General features: G+C 49.8%; 1 protein-coding gene across 9 annotated transcripts in view; it reads right to left on the bottom strand.

Annotated features, from left to right (window-relative positions):
* The window catches only part of DLGAP4 (DLG associated protein 4), a 194,385-nt gene that overhangs the window by 42,567 nt on the left and 130,943 nt on the right, over window positions 1-20,875 (bottom strand). Inside the window, exons 1-2 of one of the 9 annotated variants that reach the window (XM_029918647.1) lie at window positions 10,249-10,376; window positions 9,672-9,735 (exon numbers count right to left, since the gene is read on the bottom strand). The exons of 6 other annotated variants lie outside the window; for them this stretch is intronic. In XM_029918647.1, the coding sequence (XP_029774507.1) occupies window positions 9,672-9,735; window positions 10,249-10,320 (136 nt within the window). In that variant the 5' untranslated portion in view covers window positions 10,321-10,376. Of the gene's footprint in view, window positions 1-4,608; window positions 4,705-9,671; window positions 9,736-10,248; window positions 10,377-20,003; window positions 20,847-20,875 lie in introns of those variants that run through there. 2 more of the 9 variants (XM_029918649.1, XM_029918648.1) reach the window with 2 other exon arrangements.

Genomic DNA, 20,875 nt, shown 5'->3' with positions numbered 1-20,875 from the left:
GTGGCAGCCTCTGGATCTGCTGGCCACGGGGGGCAGAGGCCCGGTGCGTCCTGGACCAGAACCTTAGCACATGGAAGCGAAAGGTACGCCCCACTTCTGCCTGTGACCGCTGCTGCCAGCTGCCCTTCCTCAGGTCCTTCTCCAGATGTGTGGTCCCAGATGCTCTGGCACTCTCACCACAGACACCAGAACCCTTCACATGGGTTTCCCAGTCACCCAGGACTTGTCCAGCTTGGCTCTTACAGCTTCAAAGTAAAGCCCAGAGAAGAAAGGCCACCTTTCCCAGGTTGCACAGCTTGTGGCAGGAGTACTGGGATTGGAAATGAGGATGTGGAGCCTTCAAATTCCAACATCCTAGGAGTGAGTAATGTCAGTAATTTTCAAACCAGGCTCTGAGGGCCCCCAAGGGGGAACTGAGGAAGGCTTTTTGACTCATCCCACTCTAGGTCCTCAGAGCAGCTCCTGTTTTCCTTTTGTTCTCCATGTGGAATTCCCACACGGTATCTGGAGACCCACTCCACTACTTCAATCTCCTCTCAGTACAAACGAGGAAAGAGAGGATCAGAAAGGCACAGGCACTGAGCATCAACTGGCAGAGCAGTGACCCCTTGTCCAGGGCTCAAAGTCTGGATGTGTTCCTTCTACCTCCCAGACTGAGAAAGGAAGGTACCTTCAGGTTCCCAGCCTGGAGACCACCCGCTCCAGACATTCAGGGAGGCAGCCACCTGCGTGGAGCCCTACCTCCTCCAGCCCCTGACCAGGGAACCCCAAATGGCATTCTCAAAATCCATGTCCACCATTACTGCAGGATTATCTAGTAAGCAACCTGTCGGGTGACATTCACTCCTTGCCATTCTTTTTCTTTTCTTTTCTCTTTTTTAAGATTTTATTTTTAAGAAAACTCTGTACCCGACACAGGGCTCAAACTTAAAGTCACACACTCCACAGACTGAGCCAGCAGGCACCCCACCCCTCGTCCATGCTGTCTTGGAATCTGCTGCAAACATCATCTTGTCGTCTTATCCTCCGAGACCTGCCTGCAGTCAGCTCTGCCAGCAGCTCTGCTCAGAGGCCCCTGCCCTACCCCCCAGGACATCTATTACCACCACCCCTGGGAGTCCGAGCTTTAAAGAGATGCCAGCTTCCAAGCTGCAGTTATTGAATCATGACTTTCTCATTGTATCTCAAAGTTATAACTGCTAGTAGGGGGTGCTGCTGAGTAGACGATATCCAGAGTTACAGGGCTGCTGTGGCTCCAGTCCAGTGTAAAGACCAGATGTGACAGCCCCTTCCTTGCCTGGCCTGGTGGGGAGTGGGGAGCAGGGGTGGAGAATCCAACGTTTGGCTTCTCAAATACTGTCTCTAGCATGTGAACCTCACTGCTGCCTTTCCAAGGTCTCAGGAGTCCAGTCTGAGAAGTACTACTTAGAAAATGCTTTAAAAAAAAAAAAAAAGAAAGGCCACCCTCACTACTGGAGGGCTGATGTCAAACCCTGGTGATAGGTCCCAGAAGCCTGGTTTTTTACAGGCTGTCCCAGGCCCCCATGTCCAGTGTGTACAGCCAGACACTGCTAGGCCCTGTGCCTTAGACTGTTGGCCTCTTTCATCATTCTGAATAACCAAGGAATCCAAGAATAGAAAGGTGTTAACAGGCCATTCACTGTGACTAGAGTGATAGGTGGCATATCGGGTGACAGAATCAGAGCCAGTAACCCCGGGCAGCTGAGAGATGGGATGTAACAAACGGTACAGAACTGAATGGGGAAAACCGTGAGTTCAGTTCAGGTCAGCACCGGCAACGCTGCCTGCCCTGGTGCCAGAGACCTAAGAAGGGAGAGAGCCTAGTCCTCAGAGCTTATATTAAGATTTTGAGTTTGGATCCCAAGTTAGACAATTACATAAGAAAGCAGCACACGTGGAAAAATGCCTTAGCGACTCCGGCTGACCACAGACACGGTCTGAGGCTGCACTAACAGAGAAAGGTGCAGGACCGGGGTGGAGCCTTCAAACTGAACTCTGGATAACATTGTGGGTAATGTTGGTGATTCTGGACAAGGGGCAGTGACGAATTGGTACCCGATGAGAAGAGGGCAATCTGAGTGGGGAGAATTCCCACCGTGACAAATCCATCCCATTAAGTCAAGTGCTTATTTTACAGCAGGGAAGCCACACATTGGGTCCTGGGCAGGCAGTAGGATACAGGACGAGTAAGTCCTTGTCCTGAAGAAACTCACACTAAAATGCCGAGGTGGCAAGGAAATGCCTCCTGGGCGTAGCCACATGGAACACTGCCACATGGAGCACTTCATGAGAAAGCCAGGACGGACTGAATAATAGTGCTGTGACTGATTAGTGATGTCTGTCACAGATATGCCACAAACGGGGTATGATACATGTGTACCATGAGTCATGCCTAGTTCAATGTGAGAGAGAGCTGGGAGGGACTGGGATAGTGTCTGAAGAAGAAAGCCAATTCAGGAAAGGATGGCTACTGTCTTCAAACATGTAGAAGACTGTCACACATATATGTGCTCCAGGTCATCACACTACAACCAGAGTGGGGACAAGGAAGCTGAGGTTGTTGAGGGCAAACATGTTGCATTATAAAGAGGCACTATCTAAAGCGCAGAGCTGCGCAGGAGGATTCAGCTAGGCTAGACACAGGCATGATGGCTGCTAGGAGAAGACACAAGCCCTCATGGGTGTGACCTTTCAGATTCCTTCGAAGCCTGAGATATTTGTTCTTTCTTTGCTCTCCTATTTCACACCCAGCTCTGGATGTGACATCAGACAGCATTTGTATTTGTGTGTGTGTGTGTGTGTGTGTGTGTGTGTGTGTGTGTGTGTGTGAGACATTCACACCTCAAACTTTTTTTTTTCTTTTGCATCCAGAGAATTGTTATCAACAAGCGAAAAAGAGAAGAATGTTCATTCAGCCTAGCTACAGGGGAAATGTTTTGAGCACTAATACCAGGGCCTTGGCACAGACAGGGCACAAATCGCCTTCCTCTGGGAAATCTGGCAGCACAGAGCCCTTACCTGAGAGGATAAACCCATCCTCAGGAAAGGAGATCCTGCTTCTGAGCTACAAAAGCAGCCTGTGCACTAGGAGTCTAAGTGTGTGAGCACTGGCTCTGCACTCACTCATGGCTGCTGGGCCTCAGTTTCTCTCATGTGCAAAATACCAACAACACGGGCTTGCCTTGCCTACTGCCCCGGGACGGCTGTGAGGGGGGCTGGAGCAGACAGGTAGAAAGGGGCCTGGTGGAGTCCCACACAGCTGTTGCCCAATCCCAGCTCCACCAAGGCAAACCTCAGGCCCAGGGCTGGGGCAGGAAGGTTCAGTGGCCTGAGGACCCACAGGTGTCCACCCGCTCCATGCCATGCATCACCATCTGATAGTTTTGGGTGGTGACCACTCTCTCCCCACCCTTCTTAGGCCTGCACACCACATCCTCAGCTTCCAGGCCTTTGCACTGGCTGCTCCCTGCCTGCAACACCCTACCGCCTCCCTCGTTCTGCCTTCTCCAGATCTCAGCTCCAGCATTACTTCCTCCAAGAAGCCTTCCCTGACTGTCTCCCACTCCATCGTGGCTCCCTCGCTGGGTCAACATCCCATGTTTAGATGTGCTATAAGTCCTTACCACCACACTGTTTTACAGGCCTGTTTGCTTTTCTGCTTCTCCCTTGAGACCCTGAGCCCCCGAGCCCCTGAGCCCCCTGAAGGCAGTGACTATGTGGTTTCCATCCCTATAACCTCAACTTTGGCCCAGAAAAGGTGCCCAGGCAAATGTCTGTTGACATTTAGGAGGTAGGACCCTGCTTCTGACTTTACCCCAGAAGTAGTACATACCTCCAGGGCCTTCCCCATGGAAGACGACTGTGAGGACACAGCAAGTAGAGAAGAATCTGTAAGAAGTGATTTGGCAAGCAGGAGACAGAGGCACCGGGACAAGTCGTGACTACAGGCTTCCTCCTCACATCCCCATGCCCCTCCCTACTTGATTTTTCTCCCAATCACCTCTGAAAGCACAATATGGTAACATTTGGGAAGATCTCTTTGAAAGAACACCTACTCAAGTGAAGGTCATCCACCCTGCCCAAAGAACCCTGCCCCCACAATGGCAGTGTAAGGAGTGGGTGAATATTAGTGACTGAGTCATAATTACTGGTGGTGGTTATTGTCAGCTCAGGAATTGGTGGCTACTGCAGTGGCCCAGTCACCATCGGAGGTCCTTACACCTTCATCTTACGTTTGATCCCCACAAGGAGATGTTTTCACCATCTCCCCTTGTGCTGCTGAGGAAACGGGAGGCTCAGAGAGGTTGAGGGACTGCTGAGTGTCATATGGCACGTCATGTGGTATCTGTTAAGTGAGTGCAAACCTACAGGTTCCAATCTCCAGAACCCAACCTTCACAGCATTCAGTCTCACAAGTAGTAAAAATACAAGCTCATGACAAGCAAGACTGCCACACAAATTCCTACAAAGCTTAGAAACCACTATAGAAAGACAAGTTTGGTCTTCTCCTGCTGCTGGTGGAGTCTGACCTCCACGAAGACCTCAAGCCCAAGATAGCACCCAAGAGCTGAAGGAGGTGGACTTTACCTTGAAAACTTTTACCCCTCCAGGAGCTGCTGTGCCTCGATGTTTTCACAAGCTTACTCATCACACCTCCCCAGGCTTTGGGCTGTCCTGCCAGGCCCTTTTCCACTCTCACAAAGACGCCTGTGACATCACCTGCCCCGAAACAGTCCCTTCCCCTCCCAGGACTGCCACGTGTCTGTAAAAGCTGGGGACTGTATTAGGTTGGAAATGGCACAGACTGCATTGGGTGTCTGGGAGTACGTGCCTGTGTTAAGAAGGATTCTGAAGCTGTGTCCAGGCTCAATGGGAATGCTGTGATTGACTGATGCCGGCGGCCGTGGGCCTAGTATGGGAAGTAACTGCGAAGTGCAAGGTATTTGTTGTCCCTGGGCAAGATGATCACCACAGAAATGCTTTAGGACTCTATTCCCATGATGCAGAATCACTGTCCTTAACTCCCCACCTAAAACCGTAACCCCTCGTCCTCCCCTGCTGGCCCATCAAGGACAGAGTTTCTTGGGCAGTGTCTGAAATCCAGTAAGATGGGAAAGCAACTGTTTGTTCCAGTCTCCTAACCTTCAAAAGACTGCCCAATAAGGAACCCTCAACAGCTGCAACTTGTGAGTGAGGGTGGCTGGGTTTTGGCCCCATTGTGTCACTGAAAGTGTTGAATGACCTCGGGCCAGTCACTTCTAAGTCTCTGCTTCTTCTGTAAAATGGGGATCAGGAGCCCTAATTGCCTTGCCTTTCTTTAACCACATTTGAACACTGTGCTAGGATCCTCAAGACTGCAAAAGAAAGTCCATTATGCATCTCACCGATTTGGGATGTCCACACAACAGAGGTATTGTCCCATTTCTCAGAGGAGGAAGCTGAGGCTGAGAGGTGGAGAGACTTGGCCCAAATGCCACAGCAAGTAAGCAGTTAAGGAACTGTGCCTGGGTCCTATGATGAAATCCACAGCCTTCCCCATCCTATTATTCTGCCTCCACAGGGGGACTGTGGCTAGGCCCCATGCAGCCACCTTGGGCTTCAGAACCAAGGCCACCTCTGTGGACAAAGCCCTCCCAGGAGATGATCAGTCTTTTAACAACTCTGCTGGAATGCGGCCACATAAAACTGCGAGTTGCAGTGTGTGCATTATCTGGGAGAATTAATCACCACCCAAAGACTTAATCATTCAGAGATACCACATACCTCCCTTTCCAATACATTCTATTAAAACGGGCCTATGGACGAGGCATCTAGAGTAGCTTAATTCAGAGACAAAGTAGAAGGGTGGTTGCCGCCGGGGGCTGGGGGAGGGAGGAACAGAGGGTAGTTGTTTAATGCGTGAAGATTTTCAGTTTTGCAAGAGGAAAAGAGTTCTGGAGACGAATGGTGGTAAAATAATGTGAGTGTACTTAATGACACTGAACTGCACACTTAACGGGGAAGATGGTAAATTATTGTTGTGTGCATTTTATCCCAATTTTTTACAAAGGGGAGGCTAGTGAGGAGTCTGCTGAGGAATTCTCTACCAATAAGCCCAATTATCAAATTGCTGTTTTACACCCCAAATCCAAAAGCCATGAAACAAAATATTTAAAACAATTAATATGAATGTTTAAAATTTCTACTTTGAGTTAAATGCGTTTGTGAAAAGGGGCTGATCTGTAATCAGCCTACAATCTCTTTCCTGACATTCAAGAAAGGGAAATAAAAAGAATTCAGGGGAGCCTGGGTAGCTTAGTCAGTCGAGCATCTGACTCTTGGCTCAGGTCAGGATCCCACGAGCCTGGGATGGAGCCCTGCCTTGGCACAGAGCCTGCTTAAGATATTCTCTCTCTCGACTACTGAATACTGAAAAGGAACTGAGGGTTGAAGGGGCAGGGGGAGGGGGGAAAAGAGGTGGTGGTGATGGAGGAGGGCACTGGTGGGGAAGAGCACTGGGTGTTGTATGGAAACCAATTTGATAATAAACTATTTTCAAAAAAAAGATATTCTCTCTCTCTCTCTCTCTCTCTCCCCCTCCCTCCCTCTCTGTTCCTTTGTCCCTCCCTTCATCCCTCTGCTCCTGCCCTGCATCTGTGCATACTTTCTCTCTCTTAAAAACAAAACAAAAGAACTATAAATAACATTATAGAAAATAGGAGAAAAGAGGTCATTCTAATTTCACTGCCTGGACACAATATTACAGCATTCTGTCCCCCCAATTTTTTTAAGTTTATTTATTTTGAGAGAGAGCACATGGGCATGAGCAGGTACACACAGATGAAGGGTAGAAAGAGAGGGAGAGACAGAATCCCAAGCAGGCTCCATGCTGTCAGCACAGGGCCAGATGCAGAGCTTGAACTTACGAACTGAACTGTGAGATCACGACCTGAGCTGAAATCAAGAGTTAGATGCTCCACCTAGGAGCCCCACACCAAACTTTTTAACTGTAATCATTTTAGAGCTGCCACCTTGCTAAAAAGAAATAGAAACTTCTGCTTTGGCCTTCTTACACAGAAGTAGTGTGGTAGAATAAAAAAAACAGTGAACCAAGACTTCAAATCTTGATTAAGCTGTGTGACTTTGGGCAAGTCACTTAACCTCTCATTGTATTACCTCTAAAAACAGCAATAAACGCAACCTGCAACAAACTGCCAACAGAAGCAACAAAGCCTGTGAACCACGAGATGGTACTTAAGAAGCCTTTTCTTAAGCACTTAGGATCAGTATGAAAACCAATCAGAAGGTCAGTATTTGGGAGTTCTGATGTTAATTTAATTTAATTAATTTATTTATTTTTAAATAGTTTATTGTCAAATTGGTTTCCATACAACACCCAGTGCTCTTCCTCACAAGTGCCCTCCTCCATCATCACCACCTCTTTCCCCCCCTCCCCCTTCAACCCTCGGTTCGTTTTCAGTATTCAATAGTCTCTCAAGTTTTGCATCCCTCTCTCTCCCCAACTCTCTTTCCCTCTTCCCCTCCCCCTGGTCCTCCATTAGGTTTCTCCTGTTCTCCTGTTAGACCTATGAGTGCAAACAGATGGTTTCTGTCCTTCTCCACCTGACTTATTTTGCTTAGCATGACACCCATGAGGTCCATCCACTTTCCTACAAATGGCCAGATTTCATTCTTTGTCATTGCCATGTAATATTCCACTGTGTATGTGTGTGTATATATATATATATATACATATACACACATACACACACCACATCTTCTTGATCCACTCATCAGGTGATGGACATTTAGGCTCTTTCCATGATTTGGCTATTGTTGACAGTGCTGCTATGAACACTGGGGTACATATGCTCCTGTGCATCTGATGTTAATCTTAAAGCAAAACCAAAAATACCTCTTAATTCACTGACACCTCTGGCTCTTACAGGGCAAGGAAGTTGTTTGCTTCAGAGCAAACAAGGTCACGGAGACTGTTGAGGCCCTATCTGACCTTGCAGACCACTCCAGATAGAACAGAACCTCTCTCTCTTTTCCTCAATATGCTAAGCACTTTCCACCTGAGGGTCCTGAGCCCTGCTGTTCCCAATCTGCCCCTGACTGCCTCCTTCCCACTGGTCACCTCACCTTCCAGGACATGCCCTCTCCATCCTCTTTGAATAGGTCCCTCTCAGCATCTATTTGTTTCCTTCAGGGCTCTTACCACAAGCAGACAGTATCTTGTGTATTTGTCACCTGCTCGGATAGGGACTCCAAGCTGGATGGAAGCTCCTTGAGGAAAGAGACCAAGTCTGTCTTGTTTCCTACCCTCCTCTGGCTCAACCCAGCACTCTGAGCACAAGAATGGCTGACTCCTTGGAAAGAGAGGTTGGCTTGTGAGGAGGGAGGAATTGGCTAGGATGAACCCAAACCCTCTTCTAACAAGTGTCTCCATGCACTTGCTATTCGTGCCCCCTCTGAGGAAGCTGTGGGGCAGCAGTAGCAGAGGCAGCCTGTTGTTACAGGTGCTGTCAGCCGAGCTCCATCCCTCCCACACTACCCTGGCCCGCAACTCTCCCCAGGCAGGCAGACACCTATGGACTGCTACCACACCCCTGTGCAGGGCAACACCATGTCATGAAGGGTAGGAATCTTGGGAAGGAGAGAGAGTTCCGGGAGATGCTGGAACTATCCTATCTATCCACAGCACACTCAATTATAAGTCCCAGCAGGAAACTGGTCCAAGGAGTGATGACCCTTCAGAGACAAAGCCCAGCTCTGAGTGCCCAGCCCTGAGTGCCTGGTTGACTCTGATGGCCCTCAGCAGGCATTCTAGCTTGATCTCGGCTCTCCTGGCTCTGGGCAGCATTCCTCCCTGATCCAGAATCCCTTCCCCTCCCCTACCCAGGGTATCTTCCTCTCAAAATCTCCATCCACCTGGATGCTACCCAGCTTTGAGGTTTTCTTCACCTTCTCTCTAAAGCCTGCCTCGATTCACTCCAGAGTCTCCACCAGAGCCCTGCACTCAGCAAAGAGAACTTGATGTCCCTTCAAACACCCCATACAGTCCACCTGTATCTTTCCAGGCATGGGACATGGACAGTCTATAGCTATTTCAAGTCTTCTCTCTCCTCCTGGATATCAATAACAGCAGCAGCTAAGATTTTTAAAGTGGTTCCTCTGACCAGATACTGTGCTTAGTGCTTTACACATTCTTTCTCTTGCCCACACACTGATACTAATGCCAGGTGATATTATCATCTATATTTTTCAAATGAAGAAACTGAGCTCGTTAAGCAGCTTGCCCAAGGTCTCACAGCTCTTGGTGGCAGCCCAAGATCTAAACTCCAATAGTATGTCACTAAAACCAGGATCTTTTTTTTTTTTTTAACATTTATTCATTTTTGAGGGGGGGGAGGGGCAGAGAGAGAGGGAAACACAGAATCCGAAATGGACTCCAGGCTCTGAGCTGTCTGCACAGAGCCAGATGTGGGGCTCGAACCCACGGGCAGTGAGATCATGACCTGAGCCGAAGTTGGACGCTTAACCGACTGAGCCACCCAGGCGCCCCAGCCAGGATCTTAACTACAAGTCTGTGAGACCTCTGAGGTGTGGGCTTCTCCCCTAGTGCCTGGCTCAGCCTTAACAGAGTTTAGGCCTACCTGATCACCTACCATGTGCTCGGCATGTGCCCTCAGGGAGTGGACTTGAACCAAAATGGCTTTGTGCTTGGGGACCCTGTGATTGTGCAGAGAAGAGAGGTACACTGAAAGTGTAATTTTTTGAAGCAATAAAATTGATACTATTATCTACTCTGGCAAGTCTGAGAATTTTCTTAGAAAAAGCACAGGAACTGAAGACTCCAGCTGGTGAGATAACAGCTAATCTTTGAAATACACAGGCCAACCAAATCAGTGTTCAGATACTCCCTAGCTTCCAAGGGATCAAAATGGATTTAACTGAACAGCAGAGCTAGAAGGAGCTCCTGTTGCCAAGAAACAAATGGGGAACCTGAAGCCCAGAGGGGACAGGATCTTGCCTGAGGTTACCTACTTGGAGAAGCCATGGCTCCTGCTCCCCCAACCCCATCCTCTCCATGTTCTTGGTTGGGGCTGGGACTAGCACCAGGGCAGAAAGGCTTTCAGGCCACCTGGGTCCTTAAGAAACTGCCAGGAGTTGAGGTAAGGGCCCACCCCAAAGTGACCAAAAGTTTAAAAGTCTTCACAGCAGAGACAGGGCCCTAACTCTTACCTTCAGGGAGAATGGGACTGTTCTGTGGAAAGCTGGATTTGGGAAGCCAGGATTTCGTTCCAAGGCCAGCATAAGCTCAGCTCAGCCCTGCCCCGGAAGGACAGAAGGACGGGAGTTTAAAAGGCAGTAGCTCCTCACCTGGGGCCACACCCGGGTGAGGCTGACTTTCACCAGGAAACCCGTCAGACTGGCCGTCTCCCAGACAGTGCAGGCCAGAATGCCACTGCCTGTCGGTAGCCTGGCACCTCTCCCAGCTGGGTCCTGCTGGGCCCCCGCCCCTACCAGGCCTTCAGAGCAAGAGGGAGAAAAGGCCTGCTCTCCTGCTGTGAGGCCAGCTTGGCCTGGGCCCCCCAGGGCCTGTCCCAGCCTGGGCGGACTCTGAAAGCAGCTGCTTCCTGCTTTGCCTTTTTCTTTCACTTTGTTTTTTAACCCCAAAGTGAAACTAAAGAGTGGGATGTGGGAAAGACGGTGAGAGTTAAGGCCTGGGAGGGCTGAACCCCTGGTTTCTAATCCCAGTAAGCCTGCCCACTCACTGGGACACCTGGGAGCAGACAAACTCCAGGCCTCAGTGTTTCCATTGATAAAATGGGAGGGAGGAACTAGGCTAGTGATTCTAAACTAGTCATTGTAAACTAGAAAAATTACAGAACTTCCCTTTCTTCATCCCTACCACTGCTGAAGGCTGAAAGGGAGCAGAAGAAATGCCCTGTGGGGGACCCTAAAGGACCTTCCTGTTGGCTCAGAGGAGGAGGCAAAACTGGCCACAGTGTGGGGACCCTCCTGGTCTCCCTGACCACCTCCTCCTTACCTGTCACCTGATCATCTTCATCCTGAGCAGGACCTGGAGTCCAGCATCCTGGGGCAAGCAAGTTCATCTAGGCAAGGGCCTGACTCTGTCCTGGCATAGCAGCTGGGAGACACCCACCAATGGCTGCCTGGGCCATCTGTTAAGACTGACAGTAGCCCTCTCAGGATTGGTCCAAACATCAACTCAATGACTCCAGGGTGCCTGGCACAGTGTCTAGCTAAGACCACTATAATCTGCTTTATGGGGTTTCCCTGCTGGCTGGTTTATCAAATATTCCCACTAGCCTGGTGACTTGAGAAAGGCATGGATGAGCCTCCCCATTTTTCACATGAAAAAAACTGAGGCTCAGAGAAGGTCAGGGACATAGTAGACAAATCTGCACTGGGATTCGAGAACTCAGTAAATATTTGCTGAATGAATGAGTTTACTGGCCCAGTAGCTGCCAAGCAGGTACAGCCCAAGCCAGAGAGAAACAGGAAAGAGGATACAGTGTGGGAAGTAAGAAGCTTCTCCCTGGAGACCAAGTCATAAACAGGTCCCCAAGGTACCTAGAACAGAGTCCCCTTCACCCAATCCTGGCCCCATCTTGTCACCCCTCCAGCCCATTTCTTCCCTTCATTCCTCACTTTCTCCCATCAGCACCTAACTCCGGAAATACCTCATTGGCTGAGGACTGCTGAGTGACACTGGCCAACCCCCTTCCCCTGTCTGGACTGAATTAGAAAAGTCTGTTCTCGACCAAGGAAATAAATTTGAATCCAGGGGAGGTAGGGTGCTTTTTAAAAACTACACATTTCCAGAATGCAAAAGAAGGTAATTCAAAAACATCTAGCAGGGGGGCCTGGGTGGTTCAGATGGTTAAGCGTCCAACTTTAGCTCAGGGCATGATCTCACGGTTCATGAGTTCGAGCTGTGCTGACAGCTCAGAGCCTGGAACCTGCTTCAAATTCTGTGTTTCCCTCTCTTTCTGCCCCTCCCATGCTCACACGCTCTTGCTTGCTCTCATTCTCTCTCTGAAAAATAAATATTAAAAACATCTTTTAAAAACCATCTAGCAAAATTTTAGGTGCACAAACTCTTTGCAACAATTTCACCTGCAGGAATGGTTCCCACGGCTCCGTAGGCACACATGCAGACATACATACATGTGGGGAAGGGTGCTCGCGGCAGCAACGCTGGAAACAACCCAAATGTTCCTGAGCAGAGGACGGGACAAATGGTGGTCCATCCACAGACAGACATGGTTATGGAAAAGGAGGCTACGGACATGTGTGCATCTACAAGAGTTAGACTTGTGCGAATAAGACAAAGCACAAAACAGTAGGCTGTAGGCAGAGAATATGCCACCATTCGTGTAATAAAAACGGATGCTATTGACATAGCTGCCCACATATGAAGAGTATTTCTGGAAGGCAACATCAAGACTGTTCCCAGTGATGACTGAGGAGTGGAGGTGGGAGAGACACTAACTTTTCACTGGGCACTTTTTTCCTACAATGTTTGAAAGTTTAACCACATATACAAATTACTTTTTCAATATTTCTACACATAAAGATAACTCTAGCAAAATGCACATGGAGAAACTTCTCTGTCTCAGGGCCCAGGCATCTAGATTTTGAAGTCTCCTCAAAGGCTGCCAGTCTAGCCTTGTAGAACAAGTGGTCAGCCTCTGAAGTAGACGAAGGCAGCCTGGACACCACAGGGCTTTGGGCAGGGGAGAAAATGTCAGAAAACTCAGGAAAAACTTGGTCTTAAGGCATAGGGAAGATTTGAATATGGTTTTGACTGTGGAACAGTTACAGCTGAGAGAGGGCTCCTAGCGGGAGCAATGGGGAAATTATGTCAGGGGAAGAGGAAGGTTTGTTTCTTTCAAAATGGGATTCTAGCAAGTCCCTTCCTCTCTCATGCTTGGTTCCCACTCATGGAACCTGAAGGGGCTGGGCCAGAGTCCTTTCTAGGCCTGAAATCCTAGGATTGGCCTTTATTTCATCTCATTTAATATTAAAGGAGGCAAGGGAGGATCCCCAGCTCAGCACATGGCCACTGGGGCTCCACACCTGTGCAGACTGTAATCAAATATTTGGATGTTGGAGAAAATTCAGGCCCAGATCGTGAGTATAGCAGCCCTCGGGCGACTCCCCCACCCTGACCCCCAGGAGAAGGAGCAGATGGCCTTCCTCACCTTCTTGTTAATAATTAAGTCATGACTGAAGACCTCTTTTGTCACTTTTGAAGTTCAGTTTGCAGAAACTTGCTGCCTTGGCTAGCTTTTCCACAATGTTCTAGGCTCAGGGCTCACAGGTTACAATAGTCCATATCTAAGCCACAAGCACAAACTATGGGGGCTGCAGTGGAAAGCCCAGGGTGTGGGTCAGGAGTGCTGGGGTAAATCCTGGCTAGACCTCAACGATACTGTGAACTCTGGAGGGGAGTGATTAAGTCTCTAAGACTGCTCTGCTTGCCACTGTTGTGACAAGGCCAGCTCACTGCCTGGCACTCAGCAGGCACTTAAATACTTGTTGAATGAATGAACAGCTCAGCCAGTGAATCCCAGAGTAACCTTGGGTCAAGTCACTTTCTGGAAAACAAGGAGGACAAGAATAGTAATGACCTTCCAGGGTTGTATAAGACCTACTGAGATAAAGTGGATGAAAGTACTTTGCAAATCAAAGGCAGGCTAAACAAATACTAAGGATTCAGAACCAACGTGTGGAAAACAAGATAGAAAGAATGAATATATGTACGAATGGTCACATTTATGAGAAACCATGGGGCAAATGGTAAAACATTAATCAAATGAATTACAATGGAAAAAGACAGTACAGGCTGCTCTAGTCCACTGTTCCAATGTCTGAGTATGTTCTCAGGCTGTGTCTGTTCCGAAGTAGCACAAAATCCCTCATCAAAACCTTGGTCTAGATTTTGGTATGAAAAAGATGGGTGCAATTACAATCGTATCTTGCATATAGTTGGGCTCAGAGAACATTTGCCGAAGTAGACTGGCATATGGATCCTGGGGGTGTTTACTGGAGGCAAAGGAGGGGGGTGAGCAGAGCACAGAGGCTGTGCCTGTTATGTGGTGCTCTGCCTCATGACCCCAGGTCTAGCTCAGGGGAGCACACAGAGGAGGAGAATGATTGGCCAAGCCATTAGTTTCCTAGCTGTGCAGTGGGACCAACCATTGCTGCCTCCCATGGAAACCACCTGGTAAGTACCAGTTCCCTTCCCCTTCTCTCTGCCCAGGAGGTATCCCTGGCTGCAGCCTGGGAAATGGGAACTGGGCAGCATCACCTGGTTCTCCCGTGTTGAGAGCAACTTGGGACAAGTCCCTTCCTGCCTTTGTGGGTGGCTGATCCCTCTAGCTGGGCCAGGAACACCCTCTCTAGTGGCAGCTGGAGGAGAATCCCAATGGACCCAGTCACAGACAACCTACTGTTGGACTAGATGCATAATAAGTCCGACTCTGGAGGTTGCTTACAGCTTGGTGAGTAAAACTGATGAGGTGAAGGCCCCTCACTTCCCTGACTCTCCTACCTTGAGGAAATTCTAAACTGGCACTCAGCCCCGACTTTCCAGATCTTTAGAAAGTAAGGTTTTATAGGCCTTAGGGAATGTATTTGTGTGCCCCCAATTCAGTGGACAAGAAGATTCAGATTCCTGGGACCCTAATAGTAAGAATCTCTTTTCCAAGACACAGAGGGGAACTGTGGGAAGAGTCAGAGTATGCAGTCAGCCCTGGGTCTCAGCCACATTTTCCTTATCTGTAAAAGGGGACTGGTAAGTCCTTTTCCCTACAGCTTGGTATAAAGATTTCTGGCAGCATCTGTGGAGGCCCTGGCACCGGGCAGCAATATATAAGCAATTTGTTCAGACTGTTAATTCCTCTCTCAAAGCAGCAACACCCAACATCTTTCCCTCTGGCCCATCGAACCCTGGGACAGACTCTCCTGAGAAAGCACAACACCCTTGCTACTCCAAATGTCCTTTCCCATCCCATGGGTGCCACCCAAACCTCACCCTCTTCTTTCATCTGCATGCTTGCAAAGCTTTCTCCCTGTAATAATTTTCATTCATTCCAATTCATCTAGCCTGATTCACCTTCTTGGGGGGTAAAAATCCTCCCGCTGTGCTACCCCTGCTCTAAAAACCTTCCATGGCTTCCCAAGGCCTCTGCTTTTCAGTTCAATGTTGCCTACAACTTCCTGGCCCTTCCCAGATTTTTCATCCAGAGCCCTGATGCATCAGCAAAACTAGTCTACTCACCCTTTCCCTAAATACATGCTTACCTCCCAGCCTCCACACCTCTGCTTTTGCACAAACCATTCCCTAGAATGGCAGCCCCACCCTCTGTCTCTGCAAACCCAGCCCCCTTCAAGAGGGCTCTTGTTCCCTCTGGCACACACTCACTTCTTCCTTCTCAAACAATGGTTTTCTTCAGCAGACACTTAATTACAGACTGTCACACAGTCTCTCATAATTGTAGGCCTTGTCCCCCTTGTCAGACCATAAGTTCCCAAGTGCAGAGGCCCTGTCTGTTCTTTCCCATCCTCTCAGAGCCCAGCCCAGGGCTGAGAGGACAGGGCCCTGGTCAGAAAGTGCTTTCCAAGTCCATGTGGCTCCAGGCTGAGCCAAGTGTAGCTCCAACCACTTGGGACCACTTCTCCCACTCTTGTCTTATGAGGAAAACTTAACTGGCCAAACCAAACCTCCATGTTCCCACTCTCCACTGGGTGACATAGGCCAGCAACACACAGAAATGGTGACCTAGGTGGGCAGGCAGGGCCATGGTTCTTGCCCAGCCCTAGCATGGTCTTAGTTTGGGATCCTGGGCACATCCCTGTCCTACCCCTTACCTGGACCTGCTTCTTCATTGTGAAACAACAAACGATCTTTTAGCTGGAGAATACGGATATTATTTGTCTTTAAGGTAGCCTTGGTTCCCAGGAGTGGGTGGGTGAGGAACCAGATGATTCCAACACAGGTTGAGGGAGGGAGGCAGCCACAGCCAGGACTGGGAAACCCCGGAATCTGAGAGGCACCCAGACTGCACACCTCGTCAACCTCATTAAAATCCTGTTGATGGATTGCATTCCTGTTTAAGGGTTTAATTCCACAGCCCCTCACCCTGGCCAGGTCTGACATGGTCTGCTGCCAGGGCTGAGCAAGGGAAGGGTAACTTGCTTCTGGAAAAAACAAATCCTGCCCAAAACAAAGATGAGGAGAAGCCAGTTTCCTCACCTGTAAAATGAGGCTAATAATAGTACCTGTGTCATGGGATTGTTGCAATAATACAGTGAGATGATGCCATAAACCATTTAGCACAGTCCCTGGCACCTGGTAAATGGCAGTGGAGCATCAAGGTCCCCTATTCTCAAGCGGCCTTGTCCACAGGAGTTCTCATCCTCACAGGTTGCTCACAGGGGTTTCCATCCCAATATGACAGAAAAAACTGAGGTGGCAAAACTTGATCAATCCAAGGTCATGCAGTGGGGGGCAAGCCAAGCTGTGATAGAAACCCAGGAAACTCTCCGTTCGGCTTTTCCCAGAGTGCAGCCCACAGGCTCTCAGCATCAGACTCCTCCAGAGGACTGTTTTGAAAGGCGGACTCCTCCCCCTAAGACCCGCCAAAGGAGACTCTCTGGGGAACCTAAACTTTATAAAGCTAAAGGACCCAAATTTTATACATGAGGAAACTGAGGCACAGAGAGGTGAAGTGACCTCCTTTCAGCAATGGCCACTTTTCTGCAAGTATGGACCTGGGACAGAATTCACAATCTGTTTAACTCCAGAGCAGCAATCAGAGACTTCCTGGAAGAGGTGGCAGCATTTGACAATGTGGGCCTCTAAGGGAAGAGAGGGAACCACAGGGAGGGTACCGCAAAAATAAAGGCTTGGGGGAGGAAAAACCAGGCAACCACTGTTCAATGCTGCTCATGCTTCCAGCTCCCTGGGGAGCCACCACTGCAGCCTTTCCTGAAAAGCCCAGAGAGAGACATTCCTGAGCCAGTCTGAGCTCCTGGGAGGAAAGCCTGCCATGCTGTTGTCTAAACCAGCAAGTCTCTGGTCCTCTGGGTGTGTCTGCTTGCTTCTCAGGATGAGAAAGCCAGGGAAGATGGTGACTCAGTCTCCACCCAGCCTAAAGCTAGTCCCGTTTAAGTTTGAGAAGAGCTCAGAGGCTGAGGAAAAGTCAAGCAAACTGTCCTTGCAGAATAGATGCCAGACCCAGAGTTGGGTCTGAGGGACAGGCTACCGAGCAGAAGCAATACATTTGGAGCAAAGCTGTGGGAGAAGAAAAGTCAAGAGGGCTAGGCTCAAAGCCACTCTGAGACTGCCATGCTGTGGGACCCTGAGCAGCCTCCTGTCCCTCTCTGGGCCTCCTATTCTTCATTCACCTGTGAAGCAGAGAGAATTCTAATGGCTTTGGACTTCCTCCCAGGACTGTTGGGAGGAACAATGGCCAGAAAAGAACCTGACAGATTATACAATGCCTCGAACTGCTTCTCACAAGTGAGAGATTAAAGGATTACTCCTATTATTTATTACAACAGTCAGGTGCTTTCCTTGTTACCTCAACCTCAACACCAGGGGGGTGGGGGAGGGAGGGCAGGGGAGAGGCTGGGTCTCTATCTTGTTCCCGCAAAAAAAAAAAAAAAAAAAAAAAAAAAAAAATTGATCTAGATATTATTGGGAGAGAAAAGGTCACATTTATTAAGTGCCTATTGTGTACTAAATGTTTTAAATATATAATCTCCCTTAATCATTACCACAATGCTACAGTGTAAATGTGATTATCTTGTATCCAGATGAGGAAACTTGAAGCTCAAAGAAAGTATCCTGCCCAAGATTACACAGTGAATGAGTGATGGAGACCAATTAAAACCAGGTGTTTATGGGTCTAAAACCCACATTAACTCTACTGTGAAGCAGTTTGTATTAAAGGCAGAACATGCCTGGTGGAGAGGCACAACTCAAGCACTGACTCTTCCTGGAACGTCTGCTGAACCCTCTGCCCAGACAGGAGCTCTCTTCTATGAAACCCCACAGCACATGGTCAGCAAGCATCTTGCACCATTCAACACACTCTTCCTCTTATTCTGGGACCAAGCACACCTTTAACAGGTAAGATGAGATGCAGGTGCAAATAGGTGGCCTTTGAGTGACCTTAGAATCCTCAAATGTTGGAGCTGGAAGCACCAAAGAGACCACTCCCTCATTTTTCAGAAAGAAAAATACAGAAAGAGGGAGACATTTGTCTGAAGTCGCATAGCATCTGAGCGTAGCCAGAAACAGAACCTTGGCATTCTGCCTCACAGAATTTCTTTAGGGATTCTGTGATTTCAGAATCAGTCTTAGGACAAAAGATTACTATCCCCATTATACAGATAAGGAAACTGAAGCCCAGGGGAAAGTGGCCTTTTTGAGAATGAGTAAGATATGGAGACCAGAATCCAGAGCCTCTAATTCCAGGCCAAAGACCAAGCCCTTCTTCCTCTCCATCACAAGTAGTCTGCATAGTATGTCAAGCACCGGGCCCAGAATGAAAAAGATCAGTGGATGTTGGAAATTGTCATACACCAGTGGGCAAGTGACCCCAGCCTGACAGTGACCTCCTGAGAGGCAGTGCCATAGAAGAGGCCCAGGAGTCCTTGTTCAACCCTCTATAGGTCCCCACAGGTCTCTAAGGGTGCTACAGCAGCTGATTTCATCTGCTCCAAAGTTCTAGGACACCTGAGACTCCTTGACTCCAGACCCCTGGTGTCTGTGGGGCCGCTCCCAGTTCGGGCCTTTGTTCTCCCACTCTTAGAGAAGCAGGAAAAGCAACAAAGGCTCACAACCACAGACTGACTGACTTTATTCCCAAGGGCCACTGGCCAAGCATGGCCCACCCTCAAACAACAATGGGATGGAACATGGCAAATCAAACTGTCTCCTAGCATAGACATCCAGCTATGCACACCTGCCTATCTTTGCAAACTGACAAAGAGCAACCAGGAATCGGGGCATAAATAAGGGACAGCTTGCTCCCTTCCCTACTGGAAAGGCAGGCGTATTCCTGAATAATCAGGTGGTAATGGAATGAAGGGTAAAGAACTCTGGGTAGGGAGTCTGGGGCTGGATCCCTGTCCTTGCTCTGCCGGGAACTAGTTATGTACCCTAGGCAAGCTGCTTTCCCTCTGGGGCTCAGTTTAAAGACACAGTGACACTTCACAAGTCATGTCTACAGATGTTTCATTTGATCTTCATGACAACCCAGTGAGGCTAGCACAATTACTCCCTTTTTACAGATGGAGAAACTGAGGCTTGGAGAGATGGAAGGTCTCATGCAGCATGAAGCCAGCAGAATCAAGGCCCAGAGTTCTTAGATCATCGAAAGAAATACTCAAGGGTGGTCAGATTAAGAACACCTCCTCTCTCCCCTCATCCTGACTGAGAGTCTCACCAAGACCAAGGCAGCACAGTCCCTTGTTGACCTGCCCAGTCTGGTGGCCTGCAAAGTTCTGGCCGTGAACCCTACAGGCCAGCTGTCTAGAAGACCGCGCCCCCCTGCAAAATTTCATTACTCAAGTTGGCAAGAACGCAGCCCCCACCCCCAGCCGGGTCTAAATAAACGCCCAAGTGATATCACATCCTGCCAGCTCCGAAATAGCCCAGGCCTGCCCACAAGCGATCACAAAGTGCCAGGCCATGCAGGACCAAGCCGGCAAGATGTCCAGCCCGTGGCACACTCCACACACTCAAGCAACTAAAGCAGAAGCCTCAGAGCAGAAAGGCTCCCCACTCCCACCTCTGCCAGACGGCCTGGCCCCTCCCTCCTTGCCCCTTTCTTGGGAGGCTCCAGAGCCTCCTGCCCCAGCGCCAGCCCTAGCCCCAGCACCAACCCCATGGAGCCTCGCCGCGGCCAGCCTGCGGGCGGACTCCGGCCCGACCCGGACACCCCACCACTCACATTGCTTCAAGAGCTCCAGACACAAAGCCATGAGGGCCGGAGGGGGTCAGAGACCCAGAGACCGGCAAAGACAGAAAAGGGGAGAGGGAGAGACAAGGGAGCAGAAAGCAGGGAGACAGGGTGCAGGGGCAGAGAGAGCAAAGGGGCCAAGAGCCCTGGGCAAAGGTGCAGGCTCAAAAGGGGGCCTTCAGCACAAGAGCCACTGAGTGGTGAGGCCACCGAGACAGATGCGGGGGTAGAGGCAGGGAGAGCAAAGCGGGGGACCCCAACCCCCAGAATTGGGGAGGGGCACAGAGTCCTGAGAGAGAACAAGGAGAGACAGCCACGGAGACAAACCAAGGGAAAGCAGGAAGGGGTGAAGTCTGGGAGCTGGGGAGCTTTGGGGGGTCCAAAGGAGAGCCTCAGGGATCTCGCAGGTCCCGGCGTGTATGGGGGTGGGGGGGAGCACCAAGAGGGAAAACCCCGAGGAAATGAGGGCTAAGAGGAGAGCACGACCACAGGGGTTTGAGGGTACAGAGAGAAGGACCCCTCCAAAGGATGTGCGGGAATCTCAGAGGGGAACCGTGGGGGAGAGAGGGGGGTGTCTGAAGGAAAGGCCCCCAAAGATGTGGGGGCACCGTAAGGGGGAGTCCCGAGGAACGGGGCGCTCAGAAAGGGAGGCTCCGAGGGATGAGAGGAGCGCTTTGAGGGGGACCCGAGATCTGGGCGCGAGGGAGGGGCTGAGAGGCACCGCGAGGGCAGAGACAAAGAGACAGCGAGCCGGGGAGAGACAAAGCGGGCGGAGCGGGGAGGCGAGCCCGAAGGCTGGCAGCCGGACAGAAGGACGGAAGCGCGAGCGGGTGGACGAACGGACGGACAAACGGGGAGGAGGG

This window comes from Suricata suricatta, chromosome 12 (genome assembly GCF_006229205.1).
Source record: "Suricata suricatta isolate VVHF042 chromosome 12, meerkat_22Aug2017_6uvM2_HiC, whole genome shotgun sequence".
Classification (NCBI taxonomy): Eukaryota; Metazoa; Chordata; class Mammalia; order Carnivora; family Herpestidae; genus Suricata; species Suricata suricatta.
This window is presented reverse-complemented; position numbering and strand designations above follow the sequence as displayed.